Source organism: Hyaena hyaena, unplaced genomic scaffold (genome assembly GCF_003009895.1).
Source record: "Hyaena hyaena isolate Hyena2069 unplaced genomic scaffold, ASM300989v1 scaffold_1629, whole genome shotgun sequence".
In the NCBI taxonomy this organism is placed as follows: domain Eukaryota; kingdom Metazoa; phylum Chordata; class Mammalia; order Carnivora; family Hyaenidae; genus Hyaena; species Hyaena hyaena.
Genome location: NW_024082261.1, coordinates 28,180 through 40,600, shown reverse-complemented (window position 1 = coordinate 40,600; position 12,421 = coordinate 28,180). Strand labels below are relative to the sequence as shown.

Genomic DNA, 12,421 nt, shown 5'->3' with positions numbered 1-12,421 from the left:
TCCAAAACACATATTTTTTTAAAGTCTATTTATTTTGAGAGAGACAGAAGCAGTGTGAGTCAGGGAGGAACCCAGAGAGAGGGAGAGAATCCCAAGCAGGCTCCACACTGACAGCACAGAGCCCGACGCAGGGCTCCAACCCATCAGCCGTGAGATCATGACCTGAGCTGAAATCAAGACCTGGACATTTGACCAACTGAGCCATGCATACACCCCATTACAACACACATCTTGAAGGGAGAACCATAGAGCCCTCAATCTGGTATAGGGGCCAAGGGCAGACCACGCCAAAATGTGCCACTTTGGAAGATTGATTACTTCATTTTATTTATTTATTTACTTACTTATTTATTTTTAAATGTTTATTTTGATAGAGAGAGAGCACTAGTGGGGAAAGGACAGAGACAGAGCAAGAGAAAAAGAGGGGCTTCAGGGTGGCTCAGTCGGTTAAGCATCCAACTTCAGCTCAGGTCACGATCTCACGGTTCGTGGGTTTGAGCGCCTTGTCGGGGTCTGCACTGACAGCTGCAAGCCTAGAGCCTGCTTTGGATTCTGTCTCCCTCTCTCTCTGCCCTCCCCCCACTTGCCCTCTGTCTCTGTCTCTGTCTCTCTCTGTCAAAAATAAATAAGTGTTAAAAAAATTTTTTTGAAAGAGAGAGAGAGAGAATCCCAAGCAGGCTCTGAGCTCTCAGTGCAGAGCCCGATGCCAGGCTCGATCTCACAAACCATGAGATCATCATCTGAACTGAATTCAGGGGTCAGATGTTTAACTGACTGAGCCACCCAGGTGCCCTGGCATATTGATAATTTTAAATAAAAGTTATTTAAGAAACACCCAATGCACAAAGAACACCCTGAGCCCCCTTCGTCTCCAAAACAGCAAGAAATAAGTGGTGAAAGTTACCCTCCCTGTACCAGGAAGTAAAGAGACATCCTTAAAATCAGAAATGGGAAATACAGAGCAGAGAGGGCTGTGTAAACACTCCTTGTCATTCTTTCCTAATTTGCTTATTTCTTGGTTATTTCTTGAGGTGTCATTATTGGGCCTCTGTGTGCACGTAGTAAAACTTTGTTTTCTCTCCCATCAAACTGTCTCATGTCAATTTAATTCCTAAACCAGCTAGAAGACCTTGAAGGACGGATGGAAAATTTTTTCCTCCCTTACACTGGCCTGGATCTCTTTTATTTGACAATAAATATAATTTTATTTTTTCCTGAGCAAGAGATTGGGATGATTTTTTTAAGGGGTGGGGGGAAGGCAGGGCCGGTGGCTGAGGGAGCAGGAGCGGGAAAGGTGGAAACTGACCTGAGTTCATGACAGGATCCCAGCGCAGAGAATGGATGAGCTTGTATAGGAGACCTGCTACCGCAGATGCTGGAGTGTAGCACTATCGAAGACGCATACTGCACCGTGGCATCCAAAGCCGGCAAAACGCAAGAGTTCTTGGGTGCACTAAGCCCTGGGCTGGGGTCTACACTTGCACTCTGATGTGGATTCATTACTAAAAATCTGGAGTACTTGAACTTTCTCATCGGGCACATTGTATTTCCCGTAGGGAGCATCTTACCCAGAATGCTCTGCAAACCCCACCCCAAGACCCGACTCTGGGCACCCGGGGAACATGGGGGGTGGGGGTGGGGCTCTGCTTTCTGTGTCCTTGCAGAGACCCGGTTCATCATTTCGGCTTAATTATTAGCCTGGGGTGTGCACAGAGGGTTGGGCCATGAGACTTTCTCAAAACTTTTCCAAAAAGGCTCCTGTAGGTAGTGTGATGTCTCGAGCCCCCATCTCCCCCGTCCCCGACTTGCCCACCAAATCAGTTTGCGTAATCCAGTACAGCCCGGTCCTCAGACCAGACACTCTGCTCAAGTGCGGAGTGGTAAACCGAACTTTAAATTAGAGCCCCCAAACTTTAAATTAGAGCCCCCCGGGGCGCCTGGGTGGCTTAGTTGGTTGGGCGTCCCACTTTAGCTCAGGTCACGATCTCACAGCTCATGGGTTCGAGCCCCGCGTGGGGCTCTGTGCTGAGAGCTCGGAGCCTGGAGCCTGCTTCTGATACTATGTCTCCCTCTCTCTCTGCCCCTCCCCCACTGGCACTCTGTCTCGCGCTCTCAGAATAAACATTTAAAAAATTTTTTTAAAAATAAATAGAATAGAGACCCTAAGCTTCCGCCTTTCCTTCGGCGCCCTTATTTTTTGGCCACGCCCCGGCCTCAGCAAGTCCCACCTACCACAGTTGGTGGAAAAGTAAAGCCAATAGCAATTGGCTAAAGGGGAGTGCCTAAGTGTTGGACCTGCGCCAACCATTCGAACTGGGTCGAGGCGCCAAAAGAGGACCACTCAGCTCTCAGTCACCTCAGGGCTTGCGGAGGCGGTGGTCGTCCACTTCACTACCGCCATGGATCCGCTGCCCATTGGCGACTGCTATGACCCGGGCGACTACTACAATCCCGACTACCGCTGGCTGGGAATGCAAGAAGTGGAAGTAAGATCTGAGGCTGTGGAGGGGGCAGCCTTCGAAGCCGAAGAATACGGCCTCTTTGCTGAAGGCATTCCAGGCCCCATGGGCGACGTTAACTACCAGGGCAACGTCGACTATGAAGAACTCTTGAATTATGTCAACTATCAAGGCATCGTCAACCATGAAGGTGACGTCAACCGTGAAGGCAACATCAACGGTGAAGGCGACATCAACCCTGAGAGCGACATCAACCGTGAAGGTGTGGTGAACCATGACGGCGAAGGGAACCAGGAGGTCGATGGTGGCATTCAGGAGCTGGGGCAACAGCACCCTGAACCGCCACCCCAAGTGGCAGCCGCAGCGGCTCCGCGGGCCCAGGGCAGGCCACACGGAGTCCCGCGCTGTAAATTCACCGCGTTTCAGGTGCGGGAGCTGGAAAACGTTTTCGAGCGCACTCAATATCCTGATGCTAACACAAGGTAAGATGCTTGCTCCAGCCGGGGCCCAGTTATCCAGGGACCCTGACCTCATTTCGAGGTATCTTTGTTTCCCCACCCCCGTCTCTCCTTCCCCCCTCCCCCCCCCCGTACCTCCACCCTTAACTCTCAACCCTCGCCCCCACCTCCTTCTCCTTCTAAACCAAAAGGGACGGGCTGGGGAGAATGCCTTCTGTGCATCAAGGGAAATATCTTTATACAGTAATTATATGAAATAAGTCTGGAAATTGTGGTGGCTGGTCTTTTTGTGTTTTAAATTGTGGTAGGGGCGCCAGGCTGGCTCAGTTGGGAGAGCGCGGGTTTCTTGATCTCTGGGGGTCGTGAGTTCTTCAGTTCGAGCCCCGGGTAGGCATAGAGATTCCATAAACAAACGTAAAGAGAAAAGACTTCAGGGGAGCCTGGGCGGCCCAGTCGCTGAAGCGGTTAAGCGTCCAACTTTTGATTTGAGCTCAGGGCATGATCTCCCGGTTCGTGAGTTCGAGCCCATTCGAGCCCGCATCGGGCTCTGCGCCGAAGTGTTCTCTCGCTCGCTTGCTCGCTCGCTCTCAAAAAAAAAAAAAATTTTTTTTAAAGAAAAGAAAAAAAACATTTTTTTAAAAAAAAAATGGCAAAACAGGGAGTCGTGGCTGGCTCAGAGGAGCGTGCAGCTCTTGATCTCCGAGTCCTAAATTTGAGCCATTTACCGGGTGTAGAGATTACTAAAAAAAAAAAAAAAAAAAAAACTTTAAAAACAAGAAATCGTGGTAAAATATATGTAAAGATAAAATATACAATCTTAACTATTTTTAAGTGTCTAGTTCAGTAAAGCACATTCATATTTTTTTACAACGAATCTCCAGAACTCTTTTCACCTTGCACAACTGAAAGGACGCACGGTGAACCACTCTCTCTTCCCCCGACAGCCCCACCCCTAGCGGTCTTACTACTTTGCATTCTGATGAATTTCACTACCGTAGTTGCCTCGTGTAGTGGAGTTTTTCTTTTTATGACTGGAGTTTTTCACTTACCTAATGTTCTCAGGGTTCGTCCATGATACAGCAGGTCTCAGAATTCTCTTCCTTTTCAGGGTTGAGTAATATTCCATGGTTTGTAAATACAGAATGTCGTTGATCTATTCACTTATTGATGGGCATTTGAGTGGGTTCTACCTTTTGGCTCTTTGTGAATAGTGCTGTTGTGAACATGGGTGTGCAAATAGCAGTTGGAGTCACTGTTTTCAATTATTTGGGGTATTTATCCAGAATTGCTGGATCATTCGGTAACCCTGTTTTTAATTTTCCCAGCCGTGGCTGTGCTGTGTCCAATAGTGGCTGCACCATTTTACATTCCCAGGAGCAGCACACAGGCGCACAAGGAGTCCAATTTCTTCACATTCTTGTTAACACTTGTTGTTGTTGTTTTTTTAAGATTTTATTTTGAAGTAATCTCTACACCCAAAGTGAAGCTTGAACTCACAAGCCTGAGAACAAGAGTCTCACGCTCAGGGGCCAGACACCCCTGTTTTTAATATTAGCCACCTCAGTGGATATGAGGTGGAATCTCATTGTGGTTTTGATTTGCATTTCCCTATTGATTAGTGATGTTGAGCATCTTTTCATGTGCATATTCAAGTCCTTCACTCATTTTTATTCTTTATAAGACTAATTTACTAATTTTTTCCTGATTTTTTTTATGTTGGTAAAATACTCGTAAAATGTGCTTTTACCATTTTTAAGTGTACAGTTGTAGGGGCATTACATACATTTTTATTATGCCACCATCACCACCATTCATTTTCAGAAATCTTTTCATATTGCAAACCTGAAACTCTACTACCATTATACAATGATACCCCTCCTCCCCCTGGGCCCCTGTCCCTGGTAACCACAATTCTGCTTCCTTTCTGTGATTTTGTCTTTTTGTGACTGGTTTATTTTACACAGCATACAGTCTTTTAATTGTTTGTAAGGCTTTTTGGCTTTTTTTTTTTAATTTTTTTTTTTTTATTTCCAGGAGAGAGAGAGAGACAGCGTGAGCAGGGGAGGGTCAGAGAGAGAGGGAGATACAGACTCTGAAATTGGCTCCAGGCTCTGAGCTGGCGGTCAGCACAGAGCCCGACGCGGGGCTCCAACCCACGAACCGCGAGATCATGGCCTAAGCGAAAGTCGGACGCTTAACCGACTAAGCCACCCAGGCGCCCCGCTTTTTGGCTTTTTTATTGGAGTATAATTGACGTACAGTGTTATATTAGTTTTGGGTGTACAACATAATGATTCAACGACTTTATACCTTACTCAGTGCTCATCATGATAAGTGTTGTCACCATCTGTCACCATAAAATATTATTACAATATTATTGACGATATTCCCTATGTTGTATTTTCACTTTCATGACTTACTTATTTTATAACTAGATGTTTATACTTCTTAATCCCCTCTATTTCACCTGTCCCCTGACCCAATTCCCCTCTGGGAACCATCAGTTTCTTCTCTGTATTAGAGTCTGGTTTTTGGTTGTTGTTTTTTTCAGTCTATCTCTGTTTTGTGTTTTACATTCCACCTGTAAGGGACCCTGGGTGTCTCAGTGGGTTAAGCCTCTGGCTCTTTTTTTTTTTTTTTAATGTTTTATTTACTTTTGAGAGAGAGATAGAGACAGCGTGAGCAGGGGACGGTCAGAGAGAGAGGGAGTTACAGAATCCGAAGACAGACTCCAGGCTCCGAGCTAGCTGTCAGCACAGAGCCCGACGTGGGGCTCGAACCCACAAACTGTGAGATCATGACCTGAGCTGAAGTCGGACACCTAACCGACTGAGCCACCCAAGTGCCCCTAAGCCTCTGACTCTTGGTCTCAGCTCAGATCTTGATCTCAGGATCGTGAGTTCAAGCCCTGCTGTGGGCTCTGCGCTGGCATTAAGCCAACTTAAAAAAAAATTAAGTTCTGCATATAAGTGAAATCATACAGTATTTGTCTTTCTCTGACTTATTTTAAGACTGAATAATATTCCATTGCGTGTATATACTGTATTTTATTTATCCATTTATTATTAATGAGCACTTGGGTTGCTTCCACGTTTTGGCTCTCGTGAATTACACTGCTGTGCACAAAGGTGTGAAAACATCTTTCCAAGGCCCTGTTTTCAGGTGTTTCAGGTATATACTCAGAAATGGAATTGTTGGATCATTTGGTAATTCTGTGTTTCAGTTTTTGAGCAGTTATTCTACTGTTTACCTTAGTGGCTGCACAGGGGTTCCCATTTCTCCACATCCTTACCAGCACTTGTTATTTTGTTTCATTTGGTTTTTGGTTTTTGGTTTTTATAGCATCCTTTCTAATGGTATGAGGTGGTAGCAGTTTGGTTGTGATTTGCATTTCCTTAATGATTAATTAGCGATGTTGAGCATCTTTTCATGACCATTTGATATCATTTTTGGAGAAATGTCTATCCAAGGCCTTTGCTTATTTCTTTTTTTTTTAATGTTTTTTTTATTTATTTCTAGGAGAGAGAGAGAGACACAGCGTGAGGAGGGGAGGGTCAGAGAGAGAGGGAGTCACAGACTGAAACAGGCTCTAGGCTCTGAGCTGGCAGTCAGCACAGAGCACGACGCGGGGCCCGAACCCACGAACCGCGGGATCATGACCTAAGTGAAAGTCGGACGCTCAACCGACTAAGCCACCCAGGCGCCCCAACCTTTGCTTATTTCTTAACTAGATGCTTGTTTATTTATTGAGTTGTAGCCCTTAATATATTGGGGATATTAACTCCTTGTCAGACATATGATTTGCAAATATTTTCTCCCATTGGATGGGTTGCCTTTTTACTCTATTGATTTTTTTTAAGTTTTTAAAGTTATTTTAAGAGAGAGAGCCCACGTGCACGTGGGTGCATACGTGCGAGTTGGGGAGGGAGCAAAGGGAGAGGGGGAGGGAGAGGATCCTAAGCAGAATCCACACTCAGCGCAGAGCCTGACGTGGGACTCAATCCCACAAACCATGAGATCAGAACCTGAGCCTAAATCAAGAGTCAGGCACTTAACAGACTAAGCCACCCAGGTCCCCCTCACTTTATTGATTTTGTACTTTGGTCTACAGAAGTTTTTAATTTTGATGTAGTCTAATTTATACATTTTTTATTGTGTTGGTAGCTTTTTGTAAATAAAATTTTATTGGCATCAGGGTAAGGAGAATAAGGTACTCTCCTGCAGCTGTACTGCTGGATCCTTTCATTTAAAATTTTGAAGGGGACACTAGGGTGGCTCAGTTAAGTGTCCCACTTAAGCTCAGGTCATGATCTAGTTTGTGGGTTCAAGCCCTTCGTTGGGTTCTGTGCTGACAGCTCGGAGCCTGGAGCCTGCCTCAGATTCTGTGTTTCTCTCTCTCTCAAAAATAATTTTAAAAATAAACATTAAAAATTTTTTATAAATAAGTAAAATTTTGAAGGAGGGAGTCACCTGTGCAGCTCAGTCAGAAGAGTGTGACTCTTGATCTCAGGGTCAAGAGTTTGAGCCCCACTTAGGGCATAGAGCTTACTTTAAAAAAAATTTTAATAAATAAAAAAAAAAAATTGGAGGGGCACCTGGCTGTCTCAGCCAGCAGAGCATGTGACTCTTGATCTCAGGGTTGTGAGTTCAAACCCCACGTTGGGTGTAGAGCTTACTTAAAAAATAAAAATAAATAAATAAATAAATAGAATTGTGATAATTGGTTCATCATAGATTTGTTTGCATTACTTTTTATTTTATTTTTTATTTAAAATTTTTTTCAGTGTTTATTTATTTTTGAGAGAGAAAGAGAGACAAAGTGTGAGCGGGGAAGGGGCAGAGAGAGAGGGAAACACAGAATCCGAAGCAGGCTCCAGGCTCAGAGCTGTCAGCACAGAGCCCGACACGGGACTCAAACTCACAAACCACGAGATTATGACCTGAACCAAAGTCAGATGCTTAACCAACTGAACCATTCAGGCACCCCTAATTTTTTTATTTAAATAGTGCATTAAAATTATTTATCTTGCCTACCAAGTTGCTAGTGCCACCTTCCATTTTGAAGGGAAACCATCTATATAGCGAGTCTGGAACTGGGAAAGGCAGAAAAGTTTACTTGAGGGGTAGGCTCATGAGGGGAGGGTACATATTTTTTTAAATGTTTTTATTTATTTGTGTGAGAGAGAGAGACAGCGTGAGCAGGGGAGGATCAGAGAAAGGGAGACACAGAATCTAAAGCAGACTCCAGGCTCCGAGCTGTCAGCACAGAGACCGACGCGGGGCTCAAACTCACGAACTGTGAGATCATGGCCTGAGCTGAAGTCGGACGCTTAACCGACTGAGCCACCCAGGCACCCCGGGGAGGCTACATATTTTAAATCAAGCATACAATGTAAATCTGTACATTTCCCTTTATCCACAGCTCCAAATACTAAACATTTGTGGTTTTCTCCCCTCAGAAGAGAACTTGCGAGGTGCATGGATGTGACCGAAACCAGAGTGCAGGTGAGTAAACCTGAATGGCCGGGCACCCGCTCTGAAACCGGCCGTAGACCACCCACCAGCTGTTCTCAAGTTGGTGTGTTTCAGTTGTTGCCAACGTGGGCAAATAAGTCGACTTTAGGAGTCTTTGTGGGTGAAAAATGGGATACGTGAACTCCAGCTTACAGATATTTCCCATTACCAGAGGGAACACGATTTCTTTTTTTTTTTAATGTTTATTTATTTTTGAGAGAGAGAGCAGGAGAGGGGCAGAGAGAGAGAGAGAGAGGGAAACACAGAATCCGAGGCAGGCTCCAGGCTCTGAGCTGTCAACACAAAGCCCGACATGGGGCTCGAACTCACAAACCATGAGATCATGACCTGAGCCAAAGTCAGATGCTTAACCAACTGAGCCACCCAGGCGCCCCTATTTCTTAAAGGAAAAGAAAAAAGGAATTGCTTCTCCTATTCCATATACAAAGTCACATATATATATTTTTTGCAAACACATAGATATGTGTATGGATATATCTACATATAGCGAGTATATACACTTATGTGTAGATATATCAATCCACATATAGAGTAGATATGTACACAGATATCCTTTATTTTATTTTATTTTTTAATGTTTATTTGATTTTGAGAGAGAGAGACAGAGAGCACAAGTGGGAGAGGGACAGAGAGACAGAGAGAGACAAAGATTCCAAAGTAGACTCCAGGCTCCGAGCTGCCAGCACAGAGCCAGATGTGGGGCCCAAACCCACCATCCAAAATACGGATATCCTTTAAAGAGTCCTTCTGTGTCGAGTCATATTGAGGCTCAGGCTGACTGTGGAAGTATTCAAATTCATGCACAGAGGAGCAGTTTATGAGAGGGTTCAGTTATACTAAGTTAAAGCTGTGTGTAAGCTCTTAGCTGGTGGGTGAATTATAAACATTGGAGTGGGGGCGCCTGGGAGGCTCTGTCGGTTGAGCATCTGACTTTGGCTCAGGTCATGATCTTGTGCTTCATAGGTTCGAGCCTCGCGTCGGGCTCTGTGTTGACAGCTCAGAGCCTGGAGCCTGCTTCCGATTCTGTGTCTCCCTCTCTCTCTCTGTCCCTCCCCCACTATTGCTCATCTCTCTCTCTCAAAAATAAACATTAAAAATAGGCCTTCCGGAAACTACACAAATTCTACAAATGTACTAAACATGTAAGCAGATATTCTCTTGAGGATTTCTAACATTTAAGGATTTTTTTTTTCATGTTGGTGATGCTATTTTGAAGAGTTGTGTTTCGTGGAATTTGGTTGGTTGGGGGTTGGGTGCCCCTTATTTTGGGATAGAGTCATTGTGTTAATTTTAAATACTTTCATTCCCTCAGGCACCGTTGACTAATTTGGAGGTCATGCAATAAAAAGGTGACCCCCCCCAAAAAAAAAACACATTTAAGTTACAGCAAAGTGATATTTGCCCAAAAAAGAAAGGAAAGGAGATCAGGATGGGTGCATTGGCTTCGCCACAGAGTGCATGTGTGAGTGCATTGATGAGAAGGTGTTGCCAGGGTGCCTGGCTGGCTCAGTAGGAGGAGCATGTAACTCTTGATCTCGGGGTTGCGGGTTTGAGACCCACGCTGGGTGTAGAAATTACTAAAAAATGTAAATAAACTTTAAATTTTTTTTTAAAAAAAGAACAGTAGCAGATCTGGTGGTGGGAGTATCTAAAAGCAGCCCAACAGAGCTGACCATTGAGTACTGGCATCCCAACACCGCAGACTGGGGCCCCGGGCCTGGCTCAGATTGGAAAGGTTGGGAGAGGACTGGGAGCTCTTTTTCAAGCTGACAAGGCATATGCAGAGGAAAAGAAAAACGTAAGGTTTGGTGACTAGCTCTTTCTCCTTCCTGGGTTTCCTAATGCACTCTCCAGGGCATTCTGAAGGGGAAATAAGCCAGAAGAAACGGATCAGGGGAAAAACAATCTTCTCACAGATTTCCACACCAGACAGTATGAATTTTCTACAAGAAACTTAATACATGGGTTTCCTCCTTTCTTTTGCAAATAGGTTTTATAAAGCCAATATTGAGAATATAGCCCATATCGGGGCGCCTGGGTGGCTCAGTTGATTTAGCCTCTGACTCTCGGTTTCAGCTCAGGTCACGATCTTACCGTTTGTGAGTTCGAGCCTTGCATCAGGCTCTGCGGCGACAGCATGGAGACTGCTAGAGATTCTCTCTCCCTCTTTCTCTGCCCCTCCCTCACTTTCTCTCTATCTCTCTCTCTCTCAAAATAAATACGTAAACATTTAAAAACATTTTTAAAAAGAGAGAATACAGCCCATACAACAGTCAGCTTTAGTTATTTATGTTTATGTTTGTGGATATTTGACCACTGCTACGTTGGGATCCCCCCCACAATGAGCTCTATTACACTCGCCTTGTTGAAACTGCATTTATACAACAGAAATACCACAAATCTTAAAATAGGAGCACAAGCATGAGGCCTCAGGGAGGGAGAGAAAGCCTTTTGTGCCACTTAAAATGTGTAGTTTGGAAACTTTTGAAGGGATTTCAATATAATGTTAACCCCATTATCTAGGACACGAGAAGACGGTCAAGTCTAACTGACCATTTTGTTTGTTTGCAAAAATATTTGGCAGATATGTAGGAAAAAACCATGTTATGACCCCCTTAACCCTCACTGTTGTCAACTATCTTCCTAAAGTGCCTGTGTCACCTTGCCTCACGACTAAGGGATGGGATTGGGACTTCCCGGTTGTGTCACAGCACCGAGGGGCCCTGCCCTGCCGGACACCAGTGGCTTGGGTCCAGGATCCCGGGACTGTGGCCAGGCACAGTGAGCTGACCTGGTTCTGAGCCCGGGAAGGTTTGTAGCATGGGGCAGGGCGGAGCATGCAGAATTGACGACGGTGACAATGGTCTGCCTCTCTCCCCCAAACTCTCGGGTGGCCAAAAAGTTTCGAGCATTTTAGTTTATTTGGGTCAAGTTGGTCTCCACTCTCCTTACCCCTACAGGCTGGAGTATCAAGGCGGTGTGCGTCGCCTCCCCAACTCTCACGCCCCAACCAGACGAGCCACACACTCCGTGGGACCCCAGGAGGAGACCTTCCTTGCCAGACTGCTTCTTAACTCTCAAGAGAGTTCAGAGGAATAATGACCCCTTAGACATCCTTGAAGGAAACCTGTCTAAAAACCCAACACGTTTCTTCCTATTAATTATTTACTTTGCACCAAAGATAGGCTTTTCAAATAGGGAGCTGTGTCCCTCCATGTGCCCTTAAGTAGGGCCCGCTATTGACAATGCCCACATCGCCCCCAAAACAAGGTGACACTGTCTCTAGTGAGGAGATGGCAGGATGTAACTGGACAGCTGGTCATCAGCCGTCAGGAGACCAGTTCCCAGGTAGTGGGTCGGCAAGAACCCGGTGCAACTTATAACTAGATCTGCATCCAATACCTGAAAAAACCACTTGAATCTTAAAATTGGGAAGAGAGAGACAAAGTGATAAGCCTATTCCAGAATTGGGCACAGAGCTGGTGCTCCTAAGGGGGGAGCGAAAGGAAGGGGGCTGTGGGGTTAACTTCCCTGAGGAAATGGCTTCTCCCAGCGCAGCACGAAATCGCAGAGGTACATACACTAGCGTGTAGTGGCTTTTGTCTGAGGCCGTTGACTGTTCGACGTACTAAACCGATCCCTTTCTCCCTCTGATTGCAGGTTTGGTTTAAGAATAGGAGAGCCAAGATGAGGAGAAATGAGAGGGCATCAATGCTCAGAAACACCGCACCCACTAACCTGGACCGCCTGTTCATCCTAATGTTGGACCAGTCCTAGAATGCCGTCTTGGTCCTGGAGCCGGGTTGGAGATGGGTTCTGGAGCCCGTGACACCTGGGCCACCCTCGCTGCCTCTGCCACCCTTTTCTTCTCAGCAGCTGTGTTATCAATAAAGAGTTAAGTGCACCATGTCTTTGCCTTTGCATACCAAATGGGAGCAAGTAGGGTGCGTCTGTAAATTGTGAAGGAAA

The 12,421-nt window shown here is 45.4% G+C and overlaps 1 protein-coding gene across 1 annotated transcript; it reads left to right on the top strand.

The window, feature by feature from the left end:
* The first annotated feature begins 2,372 nt into the window (after positions 1 to 2,372).
* Positions 2,373 to 12,346, top strand: RHOXF1 (Rhox homeobox family member 1). The gene is made up of 3 exons (XM_039224410.1): positions 2,373 to 2,941; positions 8,377 to 8,422; positions 12,113 to 12,346. The coding sequence occupies exons 1-3, from the start codon at positions 2,400 to 2,402 to the stop codon at positions 12,227 to 12,229; spliced, it is 705 nt and encodes a 234-aa protein (XP_039080341.1). The 5' UTR covers positions 2,373 to 2,399; the 3' UTR covers positions 12,230 to 12,346.
* Positions 12,347 to 12,421: the final 75 nt, after the last annotated feature.